This window comes from Colletotrichum higginsianum, chromosome 3 (assembly GCF_001672515.1).
Source record: "Colletotrichum higginsianum IMI 349063 chromosome 3, whole genome shotgun sequence".
In the NCBI taxonomy this organism is placed as follows: domain Eukaryota; kingdom Fungi; phylum Ascomycota; class Sordariomycetes; order Glomerellales; family Glomerellaceae; genus Colletotrichum; species Colletotrichum higginsianum.
Window position 1 is genome coordinate 3351885 of NC_030956.1, and position 13402 is coordinate 3365286.

The 13402-nt window shown below is 53.6% G+C and overlaps 2 protein-coding genes across 2 annotated transcripts; one reads left to right on the top strand and one right to left on the bottom strand.

Annotated features, from left to right (window-relative positions):
- Nucleotides 1-394: 394 nt before the first annotated feature.
- CH63R_04539 (Nitrate reductase) lies at nucleotides 395-3168 on the bottom strand (the record flags this gene model as incomplete). The annotated part of the gene is made up of 2 exons (XM_018299514.1): nucleotides 395-1311; nucleotides 1371-3168. 2 exons carry the CDS (start codon nucleotides 3166-3168, stop codon nucleotides 395-397), a joined length of 2715 nt encoding a protein of 904 aa, XP_018160760.1.
- A 3226-nt stretch (nucleotides 3169-6394) lies between these two features.
- Nucleotides 6395-10417, top strand: CH63R_04540 (MIF4G domain-containing protein; the record flags this gene model as incomplete). The annotated part of the gene is made up of 7 exons (XM_018299515.1): nucleotides 6395-6413; nucleotides 6482-6526; nucleotides 6595-8642; nucleotides 8698-9144; nucleotides 9196-9483; nucleotides 9546-9851; nucleotides 9908-10417. The coding sequence occupies 7 exons, from the start codon at nucleotides 6395-6397 to the stop codon at nucleotides 10415-10417; spliced, it is 3663 nt and encodes a 1220-aa protein (XP_018160761.1).
- Nucleotides 10418-13402: the final 2985 nt, after the last annotated feature.

Consider the following 13402-nt stretch of genomic DNA (forward strand, 5'->3'; position numbering starts at 1 on the left):
TTTGAGCCGCTTATCAAGCTTATTCCGGAGATGCTCGATTTTCCTGTATCTTCCCAATCCAGGCCATCAGATCCCCCACCCACACGCATCTCATGCACACACACACACCTCCTGAATGGCCAAGTGTCTGGGCTCCGCCGGTAACAACCCGGACATGGTTGTGCGCCATGACGGCCCGAGGCGGTGGAGGCTCGTTTCTGTCTGTTCCGACTTCATCTCTCCCCTTCCCACCCTGATGACCACCCTTGCCGGGACCAGAGATCGGCAAACCCGTTCGCGGGATGGCGCATGAATGAACCGACGTCTGGTCGTCTGAAGGAGCAGAGCCCAGCTTCTAAGGGCCTGGCGGGCTGGTCTCATCTGTTGTTCGCAGAACGGAAACAAAACGACTGGCTTAGAAAAACAACAAGTCGTCTCCCTTCCAGCCGAGCCCAGTGAGGGTGGAGCGCACGCTTGCCTCCAACGCCTCAGGTCCGCACACGAGGACGAGCTCGTCGCCACCGGTTTCGTTGGGGCACGCGCCCACGTGCTCCTCAAAAAACTTGCCGTCCATCCTGCCCTTCAGACCTGTCCAAGACGCATCAGGCTTCGTGAGAGTATAGAGCAGGCGGCACCTGTCCGGGTGGGCCGCGGCCATGACGTCGAGATCCTCGCGACAGAGTATGTCCTCCTCGACGCGGTTGCCGTCGAGGACGAGACACCTCGTCGGGTCGGCAGCGTTCTTCATGACGGCCCTCAGGACCTGGAAGATAGGCGTGATGCCCGAGCCCGCGCAGATCATAATGAAGCGCTTGACGGCGCGTTGCGGCTTGCCGGCGATGGAGCACAGCCCGTTGCCGAGGTACTCGAACTTGCCGACGGGGCCCTTGAAGTCGACAAAGTGACCCACAGGGATGGAGTCGAGGGCCTGCGTCATCTTGCCGCCCTCGCGTTCCGTTGTGCTGTAGTATATCTTGATGAGCACGTGCAGCTTGCCCTTGTCGGTGCCCTCCGAGATGGGCGTGTAGGCGCGGATGATGGCCTCGCGGGTGACGGGGTCGCGCAGCCTCATCATCAGGTGCTGGCCGACCGGCAGGCCGACCATCTGCTCCGGGTGCTCGAGTGTGAAGGTGAAGATCTTGGAATCGGACGACACCTTCTTCCTTTCCGAGAGGATGCCTTTGGTCCAGCTCTTGGACTGCAAGAAGACAGACCGTGACGTCTTGTCGTCGTCCTCCGGCACGACCTCGCCTTCGGCGAGCAGCTTCCGAGCCGCCTCGTCCAGGGTGCCGATGTGGTAGTCGGGCATCATCTTTTTGGCATTCTCACTGTCTGAGCCGGTTTGTTAGTGGGTGGAGGCGCTAGCTACGTGGTGCCAGTATCGGACTTACGGATCGTTAAGAACTCTTCCGACACGTCTTGGCCGGCGGCGCCGAAGATGGACGCGGCACCTCCCGGATGACCCTCGAGGAAGGGGGTGCCGTCGTAGACCTCGCCGTTGACGACGAACCAAGGCTCCTCCTCGCTGCCGTGCTGGCGAAGCTCTTCAATGGTGACGTCGCGCTTGACGGTGTCCTTCGTCATGCAAATATCCTTGATTTCTTCCGGCTCGAAGATGTTGTCGGCTTCGCCCTCGATTTTCTCGCCCCAGAAGCCGTTAGAGAGATTACCTCCCGCTTTCTTGACGCGCTCCATCCATCCACCAGCCATGAGTGCCGGCTGAGTGGGGTGCTCGAAGCGCAGGCTGTGCCCCTCCTTGTGGATGACCACTCTGAACCACGGGTTGTTCATCATGCCCAAAACACTCCAGTACATGTCCCTCGGCTGCACCATCATGCTTTCGTCCATGGCACGGACCATGACGTCTGCCGCGTCGGCGAGCTGAGCAATGGGTATGTCCAGATCCCAGAAGCACCAGCAGAAGCTGGTCTCCCTCCAGTCCATGTCGACTCTACCACCGTAGAGGGTCTCGCCTTCCGGGGCCAGCCGATATGTATCTTCGGGGTAGTTGACGTTGGCGAGGAGCCACGTCTTGCCGCGATCGAGGGTGATTTCCACTCTTGTGATCCTCCTGCCGCCGCCGCCATACGCGTACCCGCGGACTTTGTAGGTCTCTGATAGACCACCCAAGGGAACAACTTCGTCGTGAGCAGGGTAGCAGGTGGCGCTATTCGTGTTGAGGTCGTAGATTGCGTATCGCTCGTCCTTCCATACCTCAGGTAGGTCTGCGCTCGCATCTGGGGAGACCGTAGTAGGAAGCACTCGATTGTCGTAGATGTGGTACCAGTTGGTACTTGGTTCCTTTGTGACGATGATCTTCTTGAGCCACTTGACACTCCTGCCGCCGATCTGGCCGGGAATGATGATGCGGACGGGTTTCCCATGGTCAGGGTGCAGCAGCTCGCCGTTCATGCGGTAGCATACCGTCACTCCGCGGTTGGGGTCCATGCACCAGTTGAGCTTGATACTGGTTCCGTAGTAACCGTTGGGCAGCTTGTCGGCACCCTCGAAGCAAACGTACTTTGCACCTCTCTTGGGCATTGCCCGGGCAAGGAGATCGCCGATCGACACGCCGGTCCAAAGGGCTGTTGACAAGCCGGCGGCGCCCCATGAGAAGCCTTTTGATTTGCGCACCATGTTCTGCTCTTTTCGGCGGTTGCCAGCACATACCAGGGTGACGGGGTAGGTGATCTGTTCGTAGTCTGAGATGAGGTCTCTGAGTGTCATCTTGATGGGGTTCTCGACCAGACCCTCAACGGTAAATTCCCAGTCGAACATGTCTTCGTCCTCAACTTTAGGTACGGGCCCATGATTCCGAACATAGTGCAGGTCCTTGGTGGTGATGAAGCCTTCGTCGTACAAATCGCTCAGAGGGGCCTCGACGTTGAAGGGGTGGATTCCGGTCAAGCGTATTAGTCGCGGGTCTCGGGTGACATGGTTGTCTGGTGTCTTGAGATCCTCGGCCAGAACCTTGTTAGTTCTTGATTTGGGAGGCAAGGGATAGGTTCGAGATCCCTCAACGCTCGGTTCGTCCAGTAGACCTCCCGAAACCGAATATTCTGATCCGCCGTCGACGCTGTAAGACAGTCCTTCCCTTACAGTAGTAGCCGGACTTGGGGGGAAGCTGAGCTCTGCCTTGGCGAGAGGTTCCCTGAACGCGACGGGGATGGAAGCGGAGAGGACGTCCATGTCTTTTGAGAACCGATGTTTTGGTGAACTGGGGTTGGAAGGATGTCAGGTATGTGTGGAGGATAAAAAAGCTAGGCAGAGGGCTGTTCTGCGTGGTAGTCACAAGCCGATGAAAAACGGCTTAAGCGTCAGGTATCATAAAAACTGCCGAGTAGCAAGAGACAGAGACGTAGCCAAAGGGTCTAATATAGGTGAACAGGTAATCAGGGAGTGGGAGGAAGAGGCAATGTTTCGTGGAAGCCGGACAACGGTGTGAATAAGTACCACTTTGGGTGAGTGGGCTGGTGGATGCGAGATTTGGATTTCCTGGAGCCGGGCGTAGTTGGGTGTTTGTGTGGGCAGATCAGACGCATGGCGGGAGGCAACGGATGGAGTCTCGCTGTCTAGCACAAGACAAGCATGGGAATGGCTGGCTGGATTGGACTGGGCTGGGCTGCCGGGGACGGGCAATGCGGGATAGGATGATACACCATCGCATCACTGGATGGAGTGACGCTAGGGCAAGCCAGGCCAAGAGATAACGCTGCCGTGGGAGAAGAACGATGGGCGACCCTGAATCGACCTGGAGCGCACTGAAGGTTAGACGATTCCCCAATGGCCGTTTGCTAAGGTAGTTCCAACTGTGCCCTTTTCGAGGTACCTGGCCCTGTGTGCCCTTGTCTGCCGTCGTCCAAGTACCGTGTAAGTGAAAATGACTGCATGCACTTGCGTACACCAAGCGGATATCCAGATCAGGCAACTTAACGGGCACGGCACGGCATCAGGCGAGGAGATGTGACATCCTAGCCCAGGGGGGGGCTCGAGTATTGAAGAGTCCGCGGAGGAAGACGAACGTCAAGTCATCAACAGACGCGGGTTTCTTATCAGTGAGCGTCATCTTCTTTGCGGCCACCAAGTCGAACGTCAACCATTCGACCGATGCCATTGGGGCGATAAGGGCACAAAGGCAAGGGGGACGAAGGGGGGATTCCCAGCGCGGAGATGCAACAATCGCTAGGTTTTTTACTTATTCTCGCTGTCCTGGAAGTCCTGATTGGCCAGATAAGGACGATTCGACTCGGATCCACGCCCCTGGGCCCGAAAATGGCCCGTGGGAGGGTTCCGGAACGGGTCCTCGCCTGCTGCAAAACCGGGAATCATGTGCAGCGTCCGCGCCGGCTGTTGCTGTTTCGGCCTCTGCGACCTTTGTAAGCCCCAAAGATGTGCAATTGCGGACGCTTGAGCTGCATGCCTTCGTCTTTTATCATCCCTTCAGACGCCCGTTTTAACAGCCAAGGGATGGGGGGCGGGTGGGTAGGTGTTTGAGTCTCTTGAAGACTTATCGCAGTACCAATAGCTTTCTGTGCAATGGTCAGCAGAAACAGAAAGCAATTGCAATTGCAAATCACCCAGAGTTTAAAACAGGCGCTGATAACTCTTGACGTGTAAATGCCGAGCTTCTTCCATCAATGATGCTCGCTACATTACCTGGGGCCTGCTTGTCCGGCGAGCATCCGAAAGAAGAATCACCCATAAGGACACAACGCTTCTTGGCTTCTCGGGTGGTTCTGTCAACGACGTGGCGCGTCACACGATATACGGAGAATAAACCGGTCCTTGTGGCATTCACAGTCTCCTGCTTTGGCCGCGGGTGTGGTAGCAGATGCTTGAGCGACAACATGCTGTGCTAGGTCATGCCGTGGGAATGCAACGAAAGCTTGCTGTCCATTGCGTGATCCCGAAGCCCTCGTTCCGCCGGTATCGCATGGCCAACATGGGCAGCCTGGATAGAAAGGGCCCAAGGACCCAAGAACAGTCCCCAGATCGCGCTTTTCGTCGAAAATGCAGTTCTAAGATATGAAGTCGACCTGCAAACCAGCGGGGTTTCTCAGGTTTGCATTGCATCGCCTAGTACTTAGTCACAGACAGTATAATGATGTGGCTGGTGACCTGTACCCCAAATTGGGGGCTTGAGCTAGGGGTTCGTTTGCCGTTGAACAATTGCCAGGAATTGTGGCAATTTATCGTTGACCTGTCGCCTGTGATGTTGATTTCGCGTGCCCCCCCCATTTCGTTGAACCAGGTCCCTCACATTGTCTGGCAGATCATTGATAGTATAGGAGCCTCGGTTTATAGACACGCTGCATGGCAATTGATGAGTTATGGCGAGTCTCTGATTTAGTTTTGAAGGGGAGTTGAGGGCAAGGAAGCGGTGGGCTGCTGTTAGTCAAGATCAAGCCACAACGACAGAGCTGCCAGATGTTTAGCAAGTTGCGTATGGAGACCTACCGCCTCGCACAGGTCAGTTTTCCTCAGATCGCCTGATTGAAAACAATTTTCACATACTTAACAGCCGAGTTTACCGAGCGTTCAAGTGCATAGATGTGGAAGCCGTCGTGTTCCGATCAAGTCGGTCACAAGTGTAAGATTCGTCCGACCCAGTTCGATTGTGTCGTCGGTAAGGGTGCCGAGGAGGTCCGGGACCCGCATATTCCACTTTTCCGCTTCATTGTAAATCCCTCCGAAGTCAATTCTCCGACAGCTGGGTGCGAGGCAGCGGCCCAGTTGTCCATGACGCTCACCGCCCGGAGCGCTAAAGCAACCGTGAATTACCCTGCACAAATCAGGAAGCTACAGGCCTACAGCAGTGGCCACGCGCTGAGGGCTAGGTCACTCTATCAATATCCTGCGGCACCTGGCATCAGAGACAATTCTCACTGACCAGCCTGCCTTGCGCTGGAAGCCGACTCAAGTAAGCAGTGAGGTATGATACAGAGTAATTACCCATGTACCCGGCGTACTACACATAGTAGCGGATCACCACTTGGATGTTCAACGAGGCTGGCTCCTCCCTGTGGTGTGTGGGGGAAATGTCTAGAAGCGTGTGAATTCGAGGTCGCTACCAGACGCCCGCTAAACCCAACCGCCTCCGCCGCTGAGTTTCTGCACATTGGCTACGGGCAACGGCTCATCACGTTCACGTCAGGTCCAGAATTCTTTCGGCACCGCCAAACTTCAACGGCACCGAATTCCACAATCCGACAAGACCATCCGCGCTTTCAGGCACGGCCTGCTGCTGCAAACGATCTTACCGATGCCGGCCCATGTTGACGCGCAGAGCCACATTCGTTTACAACACTCGATCCCATAGCATCAACTCCCGACTTCATCGCCGCGACCCTGCCTTATGTAGCCCTCGTCCGCATTCGACCTATCCACACACAACAAAACACTCACACGATCCGCCATGGATCGTGCAAGGAAGCGTCAGTCCTACCCGCTCGTCGCTTTGTCTTGCATCTCTTTTGTAATCCGCTGACACACCACCATTCAGGCGAGTTGCGCTCCCTGAACACTCGCGCCTGGGATGGCGACCACGGTTCGTACATCATGCCGCAACCCCACCATGCTGAAAGCCCCTCCTCTAACTGCTTCCTGCCCACACAGATGTGTTCGCCGTCAGCAAGTCGCTCGATTCATCCCTGAAGAAGAACACCGCTTTCATCAAGCGACTCCGAACCGCCATCTCTGCCGCCACTCTCAACACCTTCCTACAAGAGATCCGCACCCTTAGCCTCCACAAGTACCTCTCCGAGATTGTCTCCGCTTGCTACGAAGGCCTCTGCAGGCTCAAGTCCCCCGGCGAGATCGAGGCCGGCGTCGAGATTGTCAGCGCTCTGCACCAACGCTTCGGCTCCAGCGAGTTCACGGAGTACTTGGGATGGCTACTTGGCAAGGGAATGGCAACACCTGACAAGAGCTTGCTCAAGTCACTTGCCCCCGAGGTCCGCGAGAGGGAGGAGAAAGAGCGTTTGACGCGCCAGCGAGTGCTCTTGCGTGTCGTTACTGAACTTTGGCTCGTTGATGTTCTCCGAACCCTCGATGATGTTACACGACCCGACGATGCCACCAAAGGCGCCACAGGCAAGGTGGCCGAGCTGAAGCCCAGGGCTCAAGTTAACAAGAGCGGCGCCGCCGAGCCCTTTCCCCTCGAGGTTCTCAAGGATTTATTGGGTCATGACAGGGAGCACGTCAACTTGCCGCTGCTCGTCATTTTCGTCAAGGCTTTCAGTTGGGATATTCTGGGTGTTAAGTCCTCGGCGGCCGAGGGTCGCAAGACGGTAGAGGAGGATGGTGCAACCAAGACGGCCAACGGCACCGCACAGGGGGACGGCGGCGGCGATGACCAGGCCGGCGATAACGACGGCCAACCGTTCACACCTCCCGAGCTCCAGGAAAAGTTCAAGACCATCCTGAAGAAATATTTCGAGGATGTCAAGAGTCACGTCGTCCGAGACCAGAAATCCATCCACTCCCAAGCTCGACGAAACGCCGAGGCTTACGTAAAGTCCGGCGAAGTCTTCGAGGATCGGCAAGCGAACTTCGAGAAGCAGCTCAAGGCCCAGGAGCGGCTTGTGGCAAATGCCCAGGCCATCGCGGATGCTATTGGCGCCGACATGCCTGATCTGAAGGAAAGCGACGACTCGCTAGCGAACACCAACGGTTCCATCGGCTTGGTCAAGGCTGGCGATTATCTGCGAGGCCTCGGTGACGGTGCTGGAATTTGGGAAGATGAAGACGAGCGACGCTTTTACGAAAACCTGGTCGATCTGAAGGGCAAGGTTCCGGGAATCCTTCTCGACGACGGCAAGAAAAAGAAACCGGACAATGAAGAGCAAGTCGGCAAAAAAATCGACCTGGCAGATGCCCCTGACGCACCAAAGGCTCCTGACGTGGGTGAAGACCAGTCCACTTCCATCGCTAATAAGACGATTGGTGCCCAGGTCGATGCTGTGCTAGCTCGGTTGCCAGACCTCACCAACAAGGATGTCATAGACCAAGCCGCCATCGACTTCTGCTATTTGAACTCGAAGGCCTCTCGTAACAGGCTGATTAAAGCTTTGACTGAGGTTCCTAAGGGTCGAGGCGATCTCCTGCCATCATGGTCGAGACTTGCCGCAACTTTGGGCCGATACATGCCGGACATTCCCAAGGGTCTTGTTGATTATCTCGACGCGGAATTCCGCAGCCTCCAGAGACGAAAGGACAAGGACTTTCTCGGTCAGGTTCGATTGAGCAACATCCGGTACCTCGCCGAACTGACCAAGTTTGGCATCGTGCCGGAGCATGTGGTGTTCCACTGTCTCAAGGTCAGCCTGGACGATTTTTCAAGGATGAACATTGAAATCATTTGCAATCTCTTGGAGAACTGTGGGCGTTACCTTCTGCGGAACCCGGAGACCTCGCCGCGCATGGCGACTTTTCTCGAGACGTTGCAACGCAAGAAGTCTGTCCAGCACATTGGGCAGGCCGAGCGCATGCTCATAGAAAATGCTGTCTACTACGTCGACCCTCCTGATCGGCCCGCTATCCAGCAAAAGGAGCGGACGCCCATGGAGCTGTTCATCCGCAAGTTGATCTACATGGACATGACTAAGCGTAACTACAGTAAGATCTTGAAGCAGATTCGCAGGCTTCACTGGGAAGAGGCTGAGGTAAGTGGAGGAATCGAGAGACCATGCGCCTCTTACAGGACTAACTTGTCGAAAGGTCGTCGGTATCCTGGAGAAGGTATTTTCCAAGCCTGGTAAAGTCAAATATGGCAACATTCACCTCCTTGCCATCCTCCTCAGCGCACTCTACCGGTACCACCCGGCTTTTGTGGTCAGAGTCATCGACAACGTCATGGAATCCATTTGTTTCGGCCTGGAGCAGAATGACTTCAAGTTCTACCAACGTCGTATCTCCGAAGTCAAGTACATTGGTGAGCTCTACAACTATAGAATGGTCGAGCATCCAGTCATTTTCGACACCATGTACAAAATCATGACATTCGGCCATGGCGGTCCTCCTATCCCCGGTCGACTGAACCACTTCGACCTGCCCGACGACTTCTTCCGCATCAGGTTGATTGCAACCATCCTGGAGACATGCGGCATGTACTTTGCCAAAGGTGCAGCAGGCAAGAAGTTGGACTATTTCTTATCTTTCTTCCAGGTTTGTGTAATGCTAGTATTGATGTTGCGGACTTGAACTGATACAGTGCAGTACTACATTTATACCAAACAGTCTTTGCCCATGGACATCGAGTTCATTGTTCAAGACACGTTTGCACTCACGCGACCCCAATGGAAGCTGGCATCCAACCTGGAAGAAGCCTCAAAGGCATTTCAACTGGCCATAGCCCAGGATCAGAAGGTTTCGGGAGCCGACAAGACCCTTGAGGTAGATGACGCATCGATTGGTTCTTCTTCGGACGATGAAGATGGAGATGAGCATCTTCCCGAAGCGGAGGCCGACGAGGAGGAATCGGGCTCTGATGATGAAGGCGCCGAGGTAGGAGAAATTGCTCACTTTGTCTGTGTCAACGGAAACTGTGGCTAACGCACGGTGAACAGGACCACGACGTGGACATGTCACACGCTGACTCTGACAGCGAAGATGAAGCCATTGTCGTCACCCGCCAACAGGAGCGGATCGACCCGGAGGCTGAAGCGGAATTCGAACGTGAGTACGCCAAGATGATGGCCGAGAGTCTGGAGTCGCGCAAATTCGAGCGCAAGCCTCTCTTTGATGTGCCGCTTCCCGTGCGGGGCAAGTCAAAGGAAACGGCAACAGGATCAGAGCCTGTAGAGACTGGAGCCCCCACTGCCAGCACTACGATGGCCTTCTCTCTCCTGACGAAGAAGGGCAACCGCCAACAGGTCCGTATAGCTTGGACATATCGGTCAAGTAATGGCTTTCCTGACCTTTGCGATAGACTCGAACCGTGGAGCTTCCTTCGGACTCAACCTTCGCTGTCGCTATGAAGACACAGCAACAGGCTGAAAGGGAGGAACAACAGCGCATCAAGAATCTTGTCTTGAACTACGATCTTCGCGAGAATGAGGATCCCGATGGTAATGACCGCCTTACGTTGCTGCAATCAAACCCAAATGTTCACAACGCCCAAGCAGGCCACGAAAAGCCGACATCCTACCACCACAACCGACCGGACCGCGGCAAAGACCGTGGGGGACAGCGGGTCCGCAAACTTCAGCTAAGTGACGTTGATTGGTACGAATCATCAATCAAGCGTGGATCGGGCTTCGCGCGGGCGGCTGCACTTGATTTCAACCCGGACGTGGAGTCTGGCAACGATGCAGGGCAGTCGGCAACTCCCACACATCAGCATGGCATTGCATACAAGCGTTGCATGCCGGTCATGGGTTCTGCGTCCAGGCTGGAAGTTCGGAAGGAACAGCCTCGCCGAGTTCGCAAGTACCAGTAGAGTTTGCTAACGACGGGGAAACCTCGCTCGGACTACAGGACGTGAAGAAATCAATAAGCGCAAAACTAGATTTTGGGCGCAACACATCATCGCAGCCTAACAGACGCCGCCGACGCACGTCGCCGAGACTCCGCAGTCGCTGAGATCTTGCAACCGGAGGACGGCTCTCAAGCGTACCAAGGCACATGGAGGATGCCGGGTGCAAAAGACAGTCGAGATCACCATACTTGTCGAGGCTTTAAATATATCCACTCAACTGACAATCCAGACTCATAAGCCAAGCGTGCTCTGGCCAAGACCAAGACTCGTGGCAGACCGGCAAGCAAATTCACCACAAAGAGCGATCAGGTATTGGGGGAGGGGGACTGTTCCGTATGTGGAGAGCCATGGGTTGTCAACCACGGACCCGAGTCGGGGTTCGTTGGGCGGAGAGACAGCGAGGGGGGGATAGAAGAGGTGAACGGATATGACGGCCGGGGCAAGGCAGATAGGTCTTCAGTATCTTGCCCAAGCATGTGGCATGGCGCCTTTGGGATCCGATGCTGTCATTGTTGCAGCAAGAGATATTTCGACAACTTGCTTCTGCCTTTGATTATGGAGGAGACTCACATAGTTCGTGCATAAGAACATTCCTTTAGTAGAGAGAAGAGGGCAGTGCTTGCCTCGTCCATTTAGATGGTAAGAGAGAATACGGTCAGTATGCATTACGCAAACATGGATTGTGTCTGGTCATCTCTGTGCCTTACTTCGCCTATCACGGGCGGCATTTCAGCGAGGAGTAAGGACCTATGTGATGGCGATGGCCAAGATAGCCGTTACGGCGGAGCGGGCGTGCGATTCTGGTCCTACACAAGATTCACAAAGGTGGACACGCCGGTTGCGGGTGTGGCTTGCAGCAGGTCAAGAGCATGGACGGACGGAGTGGGGTATCTTGGGAGGCACCCGGTGGGCACTGTTGGATCGGGACGTGATGCGTTGGTGCTTCTTGGCAGGCATCAGAGGAAATACGAAGTGCACCTGTTTCAGTTGGAGCAGCAAGCAACAGTCTCTTGGGAGGGCGCCATCGTTTGTTTCATCCCAGGACAGTGACTGAGTGGTCAGTAGCATGAGATGGCAACCGGCGCCGTGTTCTTGGGAAATTTCCATTCTCCTCTGATACGGAGGCGAGGATGCCCCAACGAGCCGCGATGCTACGTTGATGATGTTGCCATTGTTGCTGCGCAGCGTTCAGATACATGTGTCCGGTGGCCGCAAGCAAGGTGAAAGTGTGCTCTTCGATGCCCATGCAGGTACAAAGTGTAAGCCTTAAACCTTGGCGACGGCAACGGATGGACAAGAGCTCATATCCGCCCCCCTCGAGATCGTGTGCAGACAGTATTGACACGGCTGAGCAACGATTCCATGGCCGAGCCCTGGGCTCGTTTGCTCGAGGGTGCTCCTCATTCGTCCGATGGTGCAGGGCCCCCCGGCAGTAGCTTGCTAGCTAAATGGCTAGCTTACCTTGATAGTGATGCTGCAAACGTACAGAGCGGTCGAGCGGGTATGTGGAAGCTGGGTAAGGTTGGCGGGTCTGGCTGAACGTCTGCACACCAGCGCCGAGAAGAGGCGATGCCACCACGATGGACCCGGAGCGCAGTCAGTAGATGAAGTCAAGAAGACAGCGGTCACTAGCCACACAGGTGAAACCGGAGGTAACAGTGGCGGGCGATCATGATGGCGAGCGAGACTGCAAGCGGCCGGCTTGTATAGAAATGCTTACTAAGGTACATTATTAAGGCAGTCCCTCTTAAGGTCGCACAGGTACACAATATAAAGAAAAATACAGTAAAAAAATACAGTATAAGTATTGTACCTAATACTAAATATATTATAAGGTTTCTTTAGAAACTTAGTATTATAGAGGCTTCTAAGCCTATAACTACCCTATTAATTAACCTTACATTTAAGTAGAATTATAACTCTAATAAGTACACTAGAGTATATTAAAATCTAAAGAATACTTTAATATTGTAATGTATTACTTACTTATTCTTATAAACTATTATTTAGTATATAAGTTTATATAAAATAGCTAAATTTAAATAAAAATATCTACTCCTTAAATTACTATCCTCTTTAGTAATTATAATTTATTAGTTAGCTTCTTATTCTATACTCTAAATAAGTTAAATACTAATATTTAATAAGCTTAGTAATTAGTACTAATAGCTAAGAGGCTAGGCTTTTATAGGCTGCTTATATAGAGCTTACTTATAAACTCTAAGTCCCTAATAAATTTAGAAGTAGTAGCTCTATTAGTATTTGCAGTAGAGTTATTCCTACTTAAAGAATTAAGTCCTTAAGACTAAATTTATAATACTGCAATTGTATTTAGAGTAATCCTTAATACACTTAATTTAGAGTATAATTTAATAAGAGAGCTATATAAAGAGATTAATAGTTTAAGGTAGTAAGTTAATTTTATTAAGGACGTCCTATACGCCCTAATAATAGTAATAATAGTTATATAATAGGTAGCTTATTAGTGCTAGGGTTAGTAGGCAAGGATAGTTATAGGAGTAAGGCAGCCAGACCATGAATGTAACCACAGTCCCTAAGAACACTATGTCCCTTCGAAAAGGGATAGAAATGCTTACGAGGAGCTCGAGTGCGACTGGGAGCGGGGGGTGGCAGGAGACGGGTGGCGAGCCCATACCCCCGCCGTTGTCCCGGTGTGTCATGATCCCGCACATTCTGGCTGACTCTGGGTTGCTCAGACGTCCACAGACATCTTGGGCCCAGGAATGGTACCGACTTCATCTCCACAGGTTAAGTGTCAGCCACGTCGAAACCGAGCCTAGCCTGGATGGAGAACGATGGAGGTAAGGGGCGTCAGGAAAAGGAGGATGAGAAACGGATGCAACAATGTAGGCAATGCGTCGTCCCGCCGTAGACGGGACCGGGAGGGAAACTAATTACACCATTGTTTGATAATGAGAAAGGATT